This window comes from Dermochelys coriacea, chromosome 5 (assembly GCF_009764565.3).
Source record: "Dermochelys coriacea isolate rDerCor1 chromosome 5, rDerCor1.pri.v4, whole genome shotgun sequence".
NCBI lineage: Eukaryota > Metazoa > Chordata > Testudines > Dermochelyidae > Dermochelys > Dermochelys coriacea.
Genome location: NC_050072.1, coordinates 72802382 through 72821794, shown reverse-complemented (window position 1 = coordinate 72821794; position 19413 = coordinate 72802382). Strand labels below are relative to the sequence as shown.

The following is a 19413-nucleotide window of genomic DNA, read 5'->3' as shown; positions in this document are numbered from 1 at the left end:
ACTGGGTTCAAGAATGTGGCCCTCAGCTGCCTCATCTTTAGTATGGAGATGCATCCTCACGGGGACAGACATCATCCAAGAGGAATTCCACTCTGCGAAAGTTGAGCCTTTGATCTAAGAACAAGATGAATCTCACGGCATAACGGGATGTGTATTGTTAGTATCCTGTACCTCTACAGTAAAGATGAAGGCAACTCCATTTTGTGTAAATTATATGTGGTCATCATACTTCTGACAAGAAGCTAGTGCAGTCTTCTTTTAGAGAAGAGAACAGATAACAGTTGTAGAGAACTCTACTGTTGTAGAGAACAGTCCTGCACAGGGTGTGGACTAGATGGCTTCACCTATTTTCCATCCATAATTTCTATTATTCTGTGATGATAAATTTGTATTTACATTTTAAAACAATTATTATATACTCGGCCCTTATTATATGTATATATATCTTTGTTCTTCCCCGCCCTTTCCAAAAATAATAAATTAAAAATATAATGTATCCATAGTAAAGATGATCACTATGGCCTGTCAATTAAATTCTAACATTGATTATCTTTTTAGAAGGTAGATATAGTGTGAAAGTCATTGCATATTTCACAGCAGCTAGAATGAAAAACAACACAGGTACTCTGCACTGTGTTTGTACTCTGGGAATTTAAAAGTATTGAAATGGATTTCTTTAAAAAAAATGTGGATAATAAATTTTCTGTCAAGCTTAACATCATTTTTCAGTTGAAGGAAGTTATTTTCATATAAGTAATGATCCCAAGTCATAAGTTATGAACCTAAGAAAATAGGGGGCTATTATGAAAATATTGTCAGACCCCTAACTGTAGATAGGAATTTTGTATGCGTTGTGTATTGTGTTACTTTACTGTATTTTAATTCCATATAGAGTGATATTCAGGGCAAGTCACTTTCAGTAAAATAAAAATGCAGGAGGTTTCATGCAGTAGTTAGTTCTGATTTAGCATTTAGAAATAGTTTTATTAAAAAGGCATTGAATATGTTCAGTTGATGTACCAGTGCTTAGATCACTGTACGTTTGAGATTTCATTTAATAGGAGCAGTCTCCGTTGTGTGACTGCAGGAGAGGCAGGGGCCTGCCTGATTCTTGCATGGGGTCAGAAGCAGGTTAGAAGTGTTGCCCTTTCCGGTCTGCTACCAAGCCTAATTAATATGTGCCATGGCTAGTGCTGTAATTGCGATGAATGTGGCTTCTGCCATCTGGAATCATGACGAGGCTGAATTGAAACGCTGTTGGAGGGAAAGTTAGATAGGGTTGTGTGGAGCATACAGTAATACAAGCAATAGGTCTGTTGTTTCATGGCTCAAATGACAAGTTTTTTATTGTAAAAAAGAAAAGGAGTACTTGTGGCACCTTAGACTAACAAATTTATTTGAGCATAAGCTTAAGTGAGCTGTAGCTCATGAAAGCTTGTGCTCAATAAAATTGTTAGTCTCTAAGGTGCCACAAGTACTCCTTTCTTTTTGCGAATACAGACTAACACGGTGGCTACTCTGAAACCAGCTTTATATTGTGTTATAATGAGTAAATTATTGCAAAGTACCTTCTTAAACCGAAAAAAGAAAATCCTAATGGGAAGGAAAAAGATTCTCTAGGCTTTGTCTATTTTAAACATGTTTACCCCACTATATTGTTTCAGCCAGAATGGTGGAGGAAAAGTGGCAGCCACATTTCTGTTATCTTGTGCCAAAGTCTCTCCTTGATCTCCCATGAAACACTTGGATGCCCATGAAATGTTTGGGAGGCCTAAGATGTATGTCAGAGTGTTACAATACACTGCTTGTGTCTGGAATTGGCACCTCTTGTAGCTCTGTCTGATGGAACAGTTTGACAGTCGCAACTTCATGGCATGGTATCTAGCACATCACCACACAATGTCTTGTGGTTTAGGTTTTTGGAGGGATTTTTTTTTTGGCATAGGGTTATTGCATTCTATCATAAAATCCCGTGCTAGAACACAACATTATAGTTTGATGACTTTGCAGGCCCCCAACATAATATCTGCTTGTGGGATATGGGAAGGCATGACAACCATGGGAAAAGCCCAGACAATTCTTCCTGGATGACAATCTTCACAAAGACTATAGGTCCCAGCTTGTGATATTCCAGGCTGATCTGAGTGGTGGGTGACGCTATATTCAAGATGAGGGCAGCTGCAATATGGTTTGTTTTTATTGAATTTAGATGAAATCCTTGGGCTCTTGGCATGTTGCCTGTAAAGCCCTGGGTTGTACCAAGTTAGAAGGCCACTCTAAAGACTATATTTTCCTCTCTTTATTGAAAAATGGTGTTAGGATTGGTGGGTAGAGGAGCCATTAATGCATATAAAACTTTGCCTTACATCTAATCTCAGTATGGTTAATCTGAAAACCCATCCTCTTCCTTTGTACTTTGTTTTTTCTGCTTTAGTGTGAACAATCTCATCTAATGAGAGAGCATGAAGATGTACAGGAGAGAACAACACTACGCTATGAGGAACGAATCACAGAGCTTCACAGCATTATTGCTGAATTAAATAAGAAGATTGACCGACTACAAGGAACAACAATAAGGTATTGCAACTCCTATGGAAGTCTGGGCCAAATTCAGAAGTGGTATACACAGTGGTGTACAATATACATTGGGTATGAGTTAATCATAAAAGTGGTGTGGCTAGACTTGCTATGATTTAAGGTTCAGTGAGTGTGCAAAATTAGTGTAACATGCATACTAGGGGGTTGGAAACTGGGCAGCAGTAGCAGGAAAAGTAATTTATAGGAGAGTGTAAGGTAAAGCAATCCACTCCCCATTCCCATTTTTATCTTTCTTCTATGCTATCCGCAACACAACCAAGCCTAAATTAAATCCATTATAAAGGTGCAACTGAAATTGGCTTCAAGAGTTGCACTGCTTTCACCAGCAGTTCCCATGAAATACAAAATTGGTGCAAATCGAACTAGTGTTGCAAACTCACTGAATGTCAAAATTTGGACACTCCTCTTTTAAGATGTTACTCAGTAAGTACCAGCTATTTCTTCGTGTAAGTTCTAGATTTCACCAAAGAGGAACATTCCTTTCATTTATCTGTCCATATCAGCTGTTCTTATCTTACTGAGAGGCAAAGGCCTTTTGCCGCTTCATCATGAAGGAGTTTGCTGAGACCTCACAATACTTTTCAGCTGCCAAGCTTATTGGGACATGAACTCCTCGATCCTTGGCCAGTTAGGGATTTTAAACCAAAAGTGAAGAGTTCACATCTCTATAAGTTATATTTACTTAAAATTCTCCCATGTAGCACTGTGTGGGTTTTCTTGCTTATTTTCCTGCATGTTTTCAGTAATGGCTGTTTCATTTCTCATCTCACTAAAGTCCATATGGCCATCAAGCTCTTTTGTTTAAAGTATATGTCCAGGAAAATATTTTTGTGTGAAAGCGTAAACTGCTGTGTCTTAAATTACAGAAGGTAATAATATCCATATATTGTAATTTCAGCATATAAATATAATTGCATTGCATTAATGTTATATGAATAGGTAAATAGTGCAAGTTCTTCTGTAGATGATGATGATGATGATGATAGGATCCTGGAAAATGTCTCTGGACAGTACAAGCTAGTCTGAATTTAAATATAAAATAATTCATATTAGTCTCTCTATGTGGAGCAACCTCTTTGATCCCATATTCAACCATGCATCTACCTGTATAAATAAGTCTTATATTCAGTTCCTCCTGGTCTGTTTTCCAGAGGGCATGCCCTCTTTTGAGAATGAAAGTAACTGCCCAAACCATACCCCATACTCATATAGTCCCACTCTGTAAATAGGCAAAGTTAAGCTAAAGAGTAAAGCATAGGAAGAGCCACAGTTGCTAGGCTTTTCCCATCAATGAAGGTTGATCCTGTATCAGAAAATGAAGAAAAATTCTGTTAAACCCATCACAGAAATTTCTGGACAGATCTCGAAACCATTAAACTAGAAAATATATTTAAATCATAGGGTATTCTTCTTTGTTGACAGATGCTATAGAAGGTTAAGTACTTGTATATCTACACAAGATCAGCTTCAACATCCAGAGCAAAGTGGGACACAGAACTGAATCTGATACTAAATGTACATACACTGCACCTTTGAAAGGATGCAACTATTGCCCTTATGGTGTGCATGCCCCTGAAGGCCAAAGTGTCTTCAGGTTCTGCTACTGTGATAGAGCACCTAGGCACAACCTCTCCCCACCCATGGCTGCTTTGGCATTCCACATTAGAGTCCTTTGTGCTCAGATCCCTAGACGACACCTCTCTCCACTTGTATTTGAATTCATTCCGCTGTAATGATGATAATAAATATTTGTAGTGAATAATTAATTCTTATTTGCTTTCCTTTAATGGTCATTGTAGCTAGTTTTTTCTCACAGACCAATACCATACAAAAAAACAAAACAAAACAAAAAAACAACCACAACCTGTGAACAAGGTGAGCTTAGTGAGCTTCTGTTCAGCTTCTAAACACAGTGGGAAGAAAGAAAATCAATTCTTCGCTCCTATCATTTCCATACTTCCCTGTAACAACATGTCAGGCTTCTGCTCTTGCCCCACTCTGTTAGCAAAAATGTTGGTTAATTACTGCTGCCTTCATTGGGACAGGTGTGGCACATTCTACTCCAACCTGAATATAAGGGATGTTGGTGTGGGTTGGGACAAAGAGATTCTAAGAGAGAGGTCCTAGGAGCAACTAAGGCAATGTCTACACTACCGTGGTAAGTTGACCTATACTACGCAACTCCAGCTATGTGAGTAATGTCGACTTACCTTAGGTCGAGTTACCATGAGGTCTGCACTGCGGGATCTCCTGTCAACTTACCTTACTCTTCTCGTCATGGGTAGAGTACGGGGTCAACGGGAGAGCGATCTGCTGTCGATTTAGCGGGTCTTCATTAGACCCGCTTAATCGACTGCCGGTGGATCAATCTCAGAGTGTCGATCCCGGCTGTAGTGTCGATGTAGCCTAAGTCTGGGGAAAAGGCTTAGGCCTTGTCTACATTACAGTTTGTCTGCCAAGGCTGCCTTTTGCTGACAACCAGTGGAGGTGTACACACTACAATGCTACTTTTGGTGGCAAATCTCTACTGTTTTGCCAACAAAACCAAACCACCTAGACGAGAGGCATAGAGCTTTTTGCAGCAAAGTTAAAGTGACAAAGCATCGGTATAGACCAAAGGTGGGCAAATTACACCCCGCGGGCCACATCCGGCCAACAGGACCATCCTGCCTGGCCCCTGAGCTCTCAGCCGGGGAGGCTAGCCCCCGGCCCCTCCCCTGTCTCTCCCTTCCCCCGCAGCCTCGCCACCCTGCCAGGGCTCTGGCAGTATGGCTGCGAGCTCCTGCCGCTCTGACTGGCATGGTAAGGGAATGGCGGGGCGGGAGTTGCATAAGGGGCAGGGGGTCCCAGGGGGCGGGGGGGGAGGTTCTGGGGGGTCAGTCGGGATGGGTGGGGGGGTGGAAAGGCATGGGAGTCCCGAGGGGCTTGCCGGGGGTGCAGGTGTGGATGGGGTTGGGGCAGTCAGGGGACAGGGAGTGTGGGGAGGGGGAGTTGGATAGGCGTGGGAGTCCGGAGGGCCTGTCAGGGTGTAGGGGGGGTCCCAGAAGGGGACAGTCAGGGGACAAGGAGCATGGGGTTGGATGGGTCGGGGGATTTAAGGGGGGCAGTTGGGGTGGGAAGTGGGAGGGGACAGATGGAGGCAGGGGCCAGGCTGTTTATGGAGGCCTTCCCTACCTGGCCCTCCATACAGTTTCGCAGTCCCAATGTGGACCTCAGGCCAAAAAGTTTGCCCACCCCTGGTATAGACACTGCCATTTGTTACGTCAACTTAACTGGCCTCCCCCAATATCCCACAATGCCTGCCATGACCGCTCGGCTCATTGTTTTGAACTCGGCTGCCCGGCACCTAGCTATGCAGGCATGTGCCCCTCCCCTTGCAAAGCTCCAGGAAGCTTTGACATTCCTCAGCCTGGAGAGTTCATGTTGCTGCTGAGGATGCTGCTCCATGTAGCTGAGGAGGCTGTGGGAGAAATCAGAGGGAATCGGAACCATTAATGTGGAATGTTGTTCTCCCTTTGGGTTATAGATGTTTTATGAGATTACTGACACAGGTTTAGCCTTCAAATCCGTACAGAGTACGACCCTGGCACTTCTGCGCATAAACAACATCCATGGAAGTCAGTCTTCTGCTTTCCATGCTCAGTGTAAGTAACAGCATCTCAGATCACATTCTCCAAAAATATCTTTAGCACTCCCTGAGTCTCCTCGTAAATGAGATCTGAAATGCGCTTCCTATCTTTAAAAAAGGGAAGGAGGAGGATCCTGGGAACTACAGGCCAATCAGCCTCACCTCAGTCCCTGGAAAAATCATGGAGCAGGTCCTCAAGGAATCAATTCTGAAGCACTTAGAGGAGAGGAAAGTGATCAGGAACAGTCAGCATGGATTCACCAAGGGCAAGTCATAATCTAATTATGACTAATCTAATTGCCTTCTATGAAGAGATAACTGGCTCTGTGGATGACGGGAAAGCGGTGGACGCATTGTTCCTTGACTTTAGCAAAGCTTTTGACACGGTCTCCCACAGTATTCTTGTCAGCAAGTTAAAGAGATATGGGCTGGATGAATGGACTATAAGGTGGATAGATAGTTGGCTAGATTGTCGGGCTCAACGGGTAGTGAATCAATGGCTCTCTGTGTAGTGGCAGCCGGTATCAAGTGGAGTGCCCCAAGGGTCGGTCCTCGGGCCAAGTTTTGTTCAATATCTTCATAAATCATCTGGAGGATGGTGTGGATTGCACCCTCAGCAAGTTTTGCAGATGACACTAAATTGGGAGGAGAGGTAGATACGCTGGAGAGTAGGGATAGAATACGGAGGACCCTAGACAAATTAGAGGATTGGGCCAAAAGAAATCTGATGAGGTTCAACAAGGACAAGTGCAAAGTCCTGCACTTAGGACGGAAGAATCCCATGCGCCGCTACAGACTAGGGATTGAATGATTAGGCAGCATTCTGCAGAAAAGGATCTAGGGGTTACAGTGGACAAAAAGCTGGATATGAGTTAAAGTATGCCGTTGTTGCCAAAAAGGCCAATGGTATTTTCAGATGTATAAGTAGGGTCATTGCCAGCTGATCGAGGGACGTGATCGTACCCCTCTATTCGACATTGGTGAGGCCTCATCTGGAGTAGTGTATCCAGTTTTGGGCCCCACACTACAAGAAGGATGTGGAAAAATTGGAAAGCGTCCAGCGGAGGGCAACAAAAATGATTAGAGGACTGGAACACATGACTTATGAGGAGAGGCTGAGGGAACTGGGATTGTTTAGTCTGCGGAAGAGAAGAATGAGGGGAGATTTGATAGCTGCTTTCAACTACCTGAAAGGGGGTTCCAAGGAGGATGGATCTAGACTGTTCTCAGTGGTAGCAGATGACAGAACGAGGAGTAATGGTCTCAAGTTGCAGTGGGAAAGGTTTAGGTTGGATATTAGGAAAAACTTTTTCACTAGGAGGGTGGAGAAACACTGGAATGCGTTACCTAGGGAGATGGTGGAATCTCCTTCCTTAGAAGTTTTTAAGGTCAGGCTTGACAAAGCCCTGGCTGGGATGATTTAGTTGGGGATTGGTCCTGCTTTAAGCAGGGGGTTGGACTAGATGACCTCCTGAGGTCCCTTCCAACCCTGATATTCCATGATTCTATGATTCACGCCCCCACAACGAGCCAAATGGCGAATAGCTGGCTTCATAATACTCTGGATATTGTCCCTCAGTACCTTTCTATGGCACTTAGCGCCTCCTTTTCTGATACCCTTACCTCCCTTACTATGACCAGGCATGTTTGCTAGGTTTACAGACAGTGCGGCCTGCTGCTGGGGGCGTGGGGTATGGAGAGACTGCTCAAGCTGCTGTCTGAACTTAGAGACAGCATACCCACACACTCACTCTCTCACAACACACACTCTTATCTCTTTCACATTACTACCACTACCACCCACCACACAGTCTCTCATATACTTTTCCCAACACACCACACACTGTTTCTGTCTCTCCCCAACACATACACACACTCCCTCCTCCACCCTACGCTTCAGTTGAACAGCAGCTGACAGTCTAGTAGGATGCCCATGGAATGAAGGAATTGAGGAAACCAGCATCCTGTGACACTGTACGTGCCGTATGAGGCATTGCAAATCCTTCCCAAGAGCACCCTGGCCCAGTTGCACAGAGGGATAGCTACCCCACAGTACTCTGCTCTCTCTGTCGATGCAAGAGCTGCTAGTGTGGATGCACTCTGCCCACACAAGGAGCATACTGTGGACATGCAACAGTGGTTTAATTTAAGTGGCATAACTTTTGTCTGTAAAACTCTATAGTGTAGACATAGTCTTAGTTTAGGGCTTCTATTTTGCTATTACTTTTCTGTTAATAAAAAAAACCTCAAGAGTGGGGATTATTTTTACCATGAGTGTCTCTCTTATGCTTCCAAATTTGCATAGAAAGATGAGACATTACTCGTGAAATCGCAAGATTGTCAGGCCATCATTTGGAAAGCGGTTACTTAATCTGCTGAATCACAGGGCAAAGAAATGCATCTCCCTGGTGCTTCCATGGAAAAGTTGTATGGCATCTGCACCTTATAGCTGACGTAGTGTAGAAAGGCTTGATTTACTGTTGCTTTATGCCAATCTAAATGCTTCCTTTTAAATAAACCTTAATATTATGTAGATGGTCAAGAGAAACCAAAGTTGCATAGTAAATTTGATCATCTAATTTAGAGTCTTTAAATTTTTGCTGTTGTTTTGAGGTTAGCAATGCAGAGCAGAACACAATTTTCAGTCTAAACAAACAATTGCAACAGATTTAAGAGAGTTTGACAGATTGCATCAGCTAATTTATATTTTCTATTAGAAGAGATTGCTTTTTTCAAACACTTTGGAAGGTAAGGGTGAATGGGTTCAGGAAGTTGCAGATTTATGGCTCACGCATTGTTCAGCAAGCCCAACTGCAGAGATGTCAGATCAAGTGCCATGGCTGCCACCTCTTCTCAGACATAGGGACACAGTGTTGTTCTTAGTAATAGTTATTGTAGGAAATATTTTTAGATGTTTCCAATAAACTTCTGGATTTGAACAGGCCTTTATAGGGTACAGCAAGTTCCAGATGCATGGCACATGAAGCTAGCTGTTGATATTGCATTATGTTCTGCCAACCACTCCTGATGCAGATGAAGTCACAGCGGTTATGGGATCAAGCCAACAATCATTCCTAATTGTCTTGTCTCACTGATGTTGCTGTAGTTCGAGACAGCTCAGCTGGCTTGGGAATCCAACCAAAAAAAAGAGGAACTGTGAAATACAGCTGCAAACCAATTTGATATTTGGTCTGGAAGAGAGATGTCTGAACTCATATAATGTTGAACCCTGCTTAGTTCTGAAGGGGGATTGATGTATCATTTACTCACTACCCAGATCGTAAGAAATAGTTGTAATTTGAGGGAAGTAGAGCAGTTTAAGAAGGTAGCTTGCTGAGAGAGATGATAAATTTCTTTCTTATATAGTCAAAATAGAAATGTTGGCTCTGTTTGCATTATCTAAGAGTTTCTCAAACAGTGAGGCTTTAGTGGATCCCTAAGAAATCCAAAGCTCAGACGGGAGACTACCCGGTTTAAACTTTAAGAATACAGAAGCACTGTTTCAAAGTCTAATCTATCTTTCTTGTAGTGTGAATGTAGTTTGGTCAAATTTGCAAAACTCAAGTCACAGGTTTAAGTCAAATTCAGAGTAAGATAGTTTCACCTGAAACTCTTTGTATATTTATGCAGGAAAGATGCAGAATATGCTTTCCATACTCTTCAATGTGAATTTTCTTCACTGCAGCATCAGAGCTCTGAGCCCCGTTACCTGTCATTTGGAAGTAGGCAGGTAAAATTATCACCAGCCTGAATTCCTTCCATTCACAGAAGACTTTGATACATTCATTAACTCTCTTTTCCTGGACTGCTCCCCATCCACTGGTTTGCACAAGTCACAAAAAGGCAAAACCGGTCAAGTGAGTAGGTCCACATGAAGCAGCAGTATCAGTGTATTAAAAACACACACATATTAGGGTGTGTCAGTTACACCCTAACAAGCTCAATCTCTCAAAAACAAGAGGGTCCCAAACTAAATAATAAAACATGAGATAATACTGTATCTGTTTTGAAAGTGAACATTACGGGCCAAGAAAGTTCATCCTACACACAAGAGTTTATTTATTTTTTTAATCATGGCTTCAGTAAGGAAATGCATTTTCATGCAGTTATACAAAATAAACCTTGCCATGTGATTGAGAACAGAATCAGCTATGTACCATCTTTCCAGTTTGTCTGCGAGTTGAGCAAAAGAATGGGGAAGGGGGAGAGAAAGAGTGAGTTGTCTTTCATCTCAATGCTGAAATAGGTCTGTGCAGCTTATGGACTTTCTTGCCTGCTGATGTCCGCTTAGGATTCTTAGCAGCTGTCAAAAGACATACAATCTAACCAGTCAACCATTTGTAAGTAAATGCTGTGCAGGCATGAATTCCGTGGCATTACCCAACAGAAAATTCATATAGAAATATGGGTCACCTAGAAACCCAGGAGGAAAAAAGGGAGACAGAATAGATAGTATAGTGGACAGCATCATAAAAATTAATAATGGTTGGCACTCATAGAGTGCCTTTTGTCTGAGGATGTCCCGTGTTTTACAAAACATTCATTAAAATATAATGAAAGTTGAAAAACGGCCAACACCTACTGTGGTGAAACACCGTTCTCTGGTTGAAGCTATGAAAGAATTTCTGTGTACACATGTTGACAACACCCCACCAGAATTTCTCAATGGGGAGGAGGTGCTGAGAGTTTGCCATTTTGATCATTACTAAGCAGGCTTTAAAACAGTTTTGTTACCACTGGAGCGACACAAAACTGCTTCATTGCACAGACGATCTGGCCCAGTAACTTTCGTTACTTTTAATCCATTTTTAAACATTCGTTTTAGTGTGTAGCTATTGCACTTCTCTAAGTCCTATTGAAATCAGCACTGCTTTTGTGTTCTAAAAGGGAAGGGAAGAGGATGGAAGAGAGGGATTTTGCGTTGCCTTTGAACAGCTGCAGAACTAGAAAACCTTGTTTTCAAAAATCGACACTTTAGTTGTGTACACAAAATATAACATATATAAAAGATGCTGCACTGATTGGTGCTCTTCAGATACCTTGGTAGAAAAGGTAAATTGCACACGTAAAATGTGCTGTTATGTGTACAAAGTGGGTAATTTACCATTGCGTTTGTAGTTACCTATTTTGAATGTGCTGTTACATGTTTGTAAAGAGGCATGTTTTGCATGCATGTTTCAAGGGGCAAATTTTGGAAATTTGGCTCAAACAACCAATCTTAGCCATTGTCATTTAAACAAGAAAACTAGTCTGAGTCTTGAAAGTGGAGGCAACTCAGAGTTGATTAGCATGTGTAGACAAGCAGTTGGTTTTATAATCAGGTCAACCTGTCATCCATTCATGGAGGAGATCACATTTTAAAATGAATCACTAATTGCAAAGCAGGTTGATGTATAATGAACAACAAATTAACCCTTTGATCAAAAGAAAAAGCAACTCTTTGAGCACTTAGTTTTGGACAAAAACAAATTACTAATTATCATTGGCGTGTTGCTATGCCTAATAATACTTATTCATAGAACGTTAACCCATATTTATGTGTCTTCAGTAGCCTGTATTTTAATTCATGATATTTGTGTTTGGTTCTCCCACTTGCTTTAAATATGTATTGCCCATCACTAAAACACCTTGCTTTGATCTAAAATTTACTTTTAACCTTATAATCTTAATTTTGTATAATATTGCTAAGTGCTTGTGATAAAGATGTAACTCTCTGTAGTGGCTGAGTTGCCTTTCAGGGTTAGGAAAGCATGATCATTCCTATTAAAACTACAGCGGGTAAGCTAAGGAAACGCTGCTTGGCAAACAAGCTGGAATTTTCTTATGAGTTGGCCTGTTTCACAGATAGCACACCTTTCCTTCAGTCAGTATAGTGATACGTATGGATCATCTTCCTTTCAGCTATTTTGCCCGACAGACATTGTCAAATCTTAGGGCTAATTCCTGCAAGGTACTCAGAGCTCTCAACTCCCACTGACTTCAATGGAAGTGGAATGTGCTCATTACTCTGCAGAACTACTCCCTTAGACAACAGGCTTCCACCCAGCTGGAGGTACCCTCACTGTTCTGTGCTCTCCTTCCCTCACCAAAGAACTCCATTCCTGCTCTATGTTTCCTCCCCACCCTAAAATCATCCACCTCTCTGATGAAACAACAGCAAAATTAAACCTCTACAAAATACTTTGCTTGCGAGTAGCCAATAGGGGTACAGTAAATTCACATCAACAGAGGTTTTGGTTTGTTGTTTTCTGTGCCTATGCTACTGCTGTTTTTCGTGCTGGTTAAAATGTGCATATCTGAAAGTGACAAAATAATTACAGAAAACAGAAGCTGATTTAAAAAATCAGGTCTTCCTGAATGTCATTTTTGAGTCGGATTAAACAAATGGATTAAAAAAGAAAAGAAACATTTTAAAGTGCTTCATTGGGCACTGTGATTTCACATTCACCGCTTTCCTTATCTACTTCTCCCCATTCCTTGAACTTTAGGTGTGAAAGTAGGGAGAAGAGACTCCTTTTATAAATCTCACTACTTCAAGTAATGCCCATATCGCTCAAACATTTTTGAAGGAACCCGCTTGACAATAAGAGTGAGTGTATGTAATATGCAAGGGTTTGTGTTTTCCAGTAACTCCAGCAGATCGCTGCCATTCTAATTAATCTGTACGTTATCTTCTAATAGATTCAAATAAACCCCCTTGGCAACAGGAGACTTTAGAGAGCGAGAAGACACATGGCACACTTAATCTAGCAATACATTTTCTTATAGTGAACATTAGTCTGGAATGATCACAAGAACTTTGGTGAAACTTCAAAATACAGAAATGCGAGCCAGATGCTACCCACTACCTAACTGGCAGTTGAGAGTACAATGCAGAAAGTCTGTTTGTTTTATGGGAAGCATACCCTGGTCCATTTGATAGTCTTGTTGAGCTGGAAAAGTTTGTTGTCCAGTGTGTACCCTACTTATTGTGACTACAGGACTGAAAGGTATGCTGTAGAGTTACTTATTTCTCTTCATAATAATTTTTTTGTGCCTCTCCCCCAGGGAGGAAGATGAATATTCCGAACTACGATCAGAGCTCAGTCAGAGCCAGCATGAGGCTAACGAAGATTCCACGCAGCATGGACCAGGATCAGACTTCTGTTCAGTACCAGAGAACCAGTCCACTATGGTCCCTGCTGACATGGGTTAGTGATTTTCTGAAAAGACAGGATGTCTCCTACTAGTAGAAAGCCATTGTAGACTTTAAAATACTGATCAAATGCTTGGAGGGGAAAGAAATAAATCATCCAAGCCTTGTTAATCAAACCAAAGGTGTTGAGGAATTCTCTAGGAGAATAAACAGTGGCATTTAAAAAAATCTCAGAACCTTGCTCCCAGACCATCAGAGCTAGAATAGCTGCAGAGGACGAACAGAAAATGAGTTTGTCTGGAAGAACTGAAGCGCCTAAATGAGTGTCCTTTGGGGAAGGGGAAAATGGAGGGGACACACACACACTCACCCCCCTCTAGAATAGTGTATATGTTCTGACCTGACCATGTAATTTGCTGATTAATTGGATGGATTGATTTTTTTAACTCCTGTTCCTGTTTGTTATTTTATCAAATAGCAAAAAACATTTTATTTATAAGTGACTGAAGGTTGTTTAAAATGTTGCTAGTTTATTTAACTATAAAATTTTGATGGTTGGAAATTGCAGAGATGAAATAGAGGCATCTAGAGGCATTAATAAGTGGCAGAGCAATGTGCTGTTGTTAAACTTCTCTCTCCAGGCCATGATTTTTAAGACTTGTTGCTTTCTGAGAGCCATTAATTTATGTACAGGTGGCAAGTTTCTGAATACACTTACCTGTGCTGTGGAGTGTTAAGGAAGGTTCTCTATGGAAAAGAGTCCAGTAATTGTATTGTTTTTCAGATGTGCTCAGATTGGGAATTTCAAAGCTGAAATTAAAGGGTAGTTAGTACTAGCTATAGCGATCCGGTTCTCAGACTCCAGCAATAAAGATGTTTAGTATTCGGGTACGTAGACACACTGCTTTTCGCAGGCTTGGGAGTGTCATTGATATGCATAGTAGAGGGGAAATGTCTGTCTTAGTGGATCAGATTCTGTTCTCATTCACATCAGTGTAAATCAAGGACATATCCTTGGCTATAGTGTAGTTCCTCCTTTCTTCTGTCATAGGTATTTATTAGCTGCTGATCACTAGACGCCAGCGTGCCTTGGGAAAGTCGTGATGCGCTGGATCTTGATAAAAAAACAGTTGCACTAAATCTGAAGTCCAGTGTGACTGATCCAAGCAGAAACAAAGATCAAAACATCGCAGAGATGTTTTCTGAGCACTTTTGTTACAGTCATGCAGAGGGTCAAATTCTATCCTCATATAAATGTGTGTCGCTCTCATTGAAGTCAGTAAAAATTCAGCTGATTTTTAATGTCAATTATATGTGCTTCTCTGAGGGTAATGTTTGTGTCCCAGTGTAGACTCAGTTAACAATATATTTTTATTTCACTCTTTTCTTTTGCAGTAGCTTAGCAAACACCAGTTGTGCCCTGATCCCTGGCCATGGACTCTGCTTCAGAGAGAGGCAAACTCCTTCCTCCTTCCCCTTATAACTTGAAGCTTTATCTCAGATGGAAGGGAAAATCTTGTTTGCCATCCCCAAAAAGAACGAAGATCCCTCTTAGACACAAAAGGACGTTGTGACACATCACCTATTATACAGTGGATGGGTTGTTGTCGGTATCTGAATTCCTGTGACTGATCCATCACTGGGAAAATATGCAGATTTACTGAGTAAAGGGGATGGTAGTTTGTTCAGGGTCTTCAAACCTTCCTGCAAAGGAAGGCTTAATTCAGGGAGTCTGTGACCCCTTTTGCTAATATGGACAGAAGGGGATTAATTTTTGGTGGAGGTTCACCAGGGATGAATGTGACCCAAATAGTTGAGACAATACATGGGTTTCCCAGACAACTTGTAGTTGCTGACTGAAAATTGAGGCCAAAAAGAACATGTGGCTTTTCTTGAGAGAGGAACTCTGTTTGTTATGGTTTTGTGGTTGAGTTTTTTTATTTTCATAATTCATGTCAAAACTGATGAATGTACGTTTTTGGATATGTGCCTGACTGTCACAGTAGATTTTATCTTAGTGAACAAATAAATAAGACAAGAGGCTTAGTCTCTAAACTTGGTATTTTGGTGAAACGCATGAGGTCGGACAGTTTAACTTGACACCAAAAACTAGACTAAGGACTGACTTACACAACCATATTGACTTCAAAAATATTGTATGGTGTGTAAACTAGCACTGAATCTGGCCCTCAGCATTAAAACATTTAGTTTCTTTTATAGTGGGATTCTTCTTATGTTTAGAGTGTTTTTCTCTCTCACTTACTCAGTGAGAACAGAAATTATGTCCTATATGTACATCAATACTCTAGTGTAGACTGGCTACCATTTCGGCCAATCAGAACTATAGATTAGAATAATGGTATTGGAATTACCTCTGAGCCTGTTTTTCCTGATGGTTTGGGACTCCAGAACCCTGCCTTGTTGAGCCAGACACACTAGCCTGCTGCAACACAGACCCAGGTCTCAACGACGCCCCCAAAGCTGCAGACTTCAACTGAAAACCATTCAGCAGGTTACCTATCTTCAGCACACAGACACCCAGTTCCCAATGGGATCCAAACCCCAAATAAATCTGTTTTACTCTGTATAAAGCTTATACAGGGTAAACTCATAAATTGTCCGCCCTCTATAACACTGATAGAGAGATACGCACAGCTTTTTGCTCCCCCAGGTATTAATCACTTACTCTGGGTTAATAAACAAAAGTTATTTTATTAAGTATAAACAGTAGGATTTAAGTGGTTCCAAGTAATAACAGACAGAACAAAGTAAGTTATCAAGCAAAATAAAACAAAACATGCAAGTCTAAGCTTAATACGTTTAAGAAACTGAATACAGGTAAATCTCACCCTCAGAGATGTTCCAGTAAGCTTCTTTCACAGGCTAGACTCCTTCTTAGTCTGGGCCCAATCCTTTCTCCTGGTACAGTTCTTGTTAGTTCCAGCTCAGGTGGCAACTAGGGGATTTCTCATGACTGGCGGCCCCCTTGGTTCTTTTCCACCCCCTTTTATATCTTTGGCACAAGGCGGGAATCCTTTGTCTCTCTCTGGGTTCCCCCCCTTCCTTCTAAACGGAAAAGCACCAGGTTTAAGATGGATTCCAGTACCAGGTGACATGGTCACATGTCCTGTGAGGCCCCAAGTCTCCATTCTTTCCGGCCTGACTCACAGGAACACAGGAAGACTTACAAGTAAACAGAGCCATTTACAATCAATTGTCCTGGACAATGGGAGCCATCAAGATTTTGAACCAGCATTTTAAAAAATGATAGGCAAACTTTTTAAATTTGGGTGCCTAATGCCTAAATATGAATTTAGTTGCCTAGGTTTAGGTGTCCAAATTTGAAAAGTTTGGCCTATATTCTTTATCTGTGTTACTAATAATACTTCAGATTAATCAGATTGAAAGAATTTTTACAATCCAATTTACTTTTCAGTATTATTTCTTTACTTTTACTACTTCATTGATCGTGGACAGTGATCTGTTTTTTATCCTGTAATACAAGGATGAGACATTTACATTTCCAGCAAAACAGGCAAATGTAGAAAAACAAAATATTGCTACACCAAATCACTAACTTTCATAGTAAGCTTATAAGGTATTCCTCCTACTCCCCAACACAAGCATCCTTCTGTCTTTTGTTTATTTTAGTTTTAGTATCTCTTTAAAAATAAACCCTTGTGTTAGTTATGCACATCAGGCTAATTCACTATGACCTAATAATAACATGGCACTGCATACTGCACTAATGCAGCAAGCTTATTGACATGCCAACTACATCAATGTGTCATGATACGCTAATGCTTTTCGATATGCTGCTCTTCTGCTGTAGGCAACAAAAATATCAAGAGCTAAAATTGTTAATTTCTCTGCTGTATCTTGTAAATCCTGTGAGTGGGTTTACACTAGCTTCCCTTTGAAATGTGGGTCTCTCTAACATTGTTATAAATTCTTATTTTCTGGGAGAAACATTCCTTCAGGGCTAGAACTTAGCATATAAGGTCTTGCCTTCTGAAGGAAATGTTTTGTAAAATGAGACAAGATGTATATACAGGCATTATTGAGTTTCAGGAGCACAAGCAAAACAAGTAGATTTTACAATTAAACATTCTTGATGGTGCATCTGTGACTCAGAAGTGAATTTTATTAATAAATAAACTTATTTGGCAGATTATTAACGCTAAAGCATATTAATTGTTTTGGTGGAGAGCTGAGCTTGTGGGAAGTTCTTGCACATACAACTTCAGTAGGAGTTTTATATGCATACAGGTTGCAGGATCAGACCCTGCTTTGGCCATCCATATTTGTCATGCCATTGATATGTTGATGGGTTTGTTTTTAACATGAAATCCCTTTTGCCTGCAGTAATTTCACATTCACTCCAGGGCTGCATCCTTTTGCAATCCTATTCCTACGCAAAGAGAATTTTTGAACACTTTTGTTGATCAACCTGTGCAAATCTGGAAATACTGCATAAAGACCAGGGCCCATGATTGCTGCTACTGTCATTTAAACACAAAGGAACAAATGCTACCTTTGAATTTTGAGATAACAGTATTGAGTCTGTCTCTTGAATTCTATTCTGTTCTATATGGGTTCTTATATTGTGCTCATCACCGATGTGCACAAGCTTCATCCATATGTTAGAGAGTTCCATTGTACCAGAGGAGCATAGCTGTCGACCATGGTGTTCTCCCAGGACTTTAGGTGGTCATTTAAATAGACTGGGCCTAGGCCATGGAACCACCTTGAAGATAAGGACTGAAACCTTGAACTTGATTTGAATTTCTATGTGAACCCTGTGTGACTGAATGAGAGCATCACTGGCACATAAGTATTTTGGACATAAATATTTTGGTTTTATGGTTGCTTTTATTTCCCCCAAATATTAATTGGGCCATTTTTGTTAAATGGCTGTCTAAATTACATCCACAAAATCTGTGCATGGCAAGCCTTGCATTGCATACAGTTGTCTGGTTTTTTACATATCTGTGGATATAATTTACATGGTCAGGTTTGTTAGTTTGTCTGGTGTTAATCGAAGAGGTAGATGAGTTTTTGGTCATGAACTTAAGGTTATTTATTTCGTAGTAGTCCCCTGTTCCCTCTCACCTCACTCTTTCATTATCAGCCTCTGTGATCCTTCATTTTACATTCATGTTTTCAAAGTACACTAAAGGAGTTAGGTGCCCAACTCCCATTGAATTTCAGTGGGACTTGAATGCCTGACTCCCTTAAGCTCCTTTGAAAACACCAGTCATATGTTTTAAATCTGATCGGAAGGTCTGATGGTAATGACGTCCTAGGTGGAGCAATACCATAGGAATAACATCGCATGAATGGATGCCACCCCTTTTAATATTTGTACCCCTCTGAAAGTAATGCATTGTCATGAAATATAAATCCATTGTGTGCTGTACAATGCAATAACTGATTATTGCACTATGTCTTGGTAATTAATGGCCCATAAGTGAATACAGCCAAGAGACATCAGAACCCAAGAGTGAGTTCAACTATATGGTGCACATCAGGGACTACTGCTGATACTTATCACTGAATGTAAGTTGGAGGTGATGCAATTAATTTGTAAAGTTAGTTCACATGATAAGAGGGATAATTTGGTTGTCACAAAATTGGGGAGAGAATGGATGACACCCCGTAAAACAGTGCTGTCAGACTGCAGTGGGGAAGGGTCTTCTGGCCCTTTCCTTGTGAGAATTATGATCATGTTTTCATCCTAAAGCATCTAGTGAATATGATCATGATATGGAGCCTCACAAGAACAAGGGTTGTTATTGGCGACCCATAAATATTTCCAGTCTTCTCTTCAGTTGCACACATAGAAGAAACAGCTGTGAAAATGAAATTTTAGCTCCGTAAAATAATCTCTCTGGGGTTTTTATGTAAGCTTTTGGACACTTGGCAGCAGTTTGAGCACAAATCCCCACAGTCCTTACTTTTAGAGGAGATTGGATTATATCATCGAGTGAACTGGGCAGAAAAGCATTTTGATTCTGAGGGAAAAGTCTTCCTGCTGAGCACAAAGATCAGG

General features: G+C 40.9%; 1 protein-coding gene and 1 pseudogene across 7 annotated transcripts in view; one reads left to right on the top strand and one right to left on the bottom strand.

Annotated features, from left to right (window-relative positions):
- Positions 1-19413, top strand: part of MCC (MCC regulator of WNT signaling pathway) — a 355688-nt gene that overhangs the window by 255380 nt on the left and 80895 nt on the right. For all 7 annotated transcript variants that reach the window (XM_043514732.1, XM_038402671.2, XM_043514734.1 and 4 more), the window contains 2 exons: positions 2435-2577; positions 13274-13416. In XM_043514732.1, coding sequence (XP_043370667.1) covers positions 2435-2577; positions 13274-13416 — 286 coding nt within the window. The remainder of the gene's footprint in view (positions 1-2434; positions 2578-13273; positions 13417-19413) is intronic.
- On the bottom strand, positions 6152-8001 carry LOC119855843 (annotated as a pseudogene).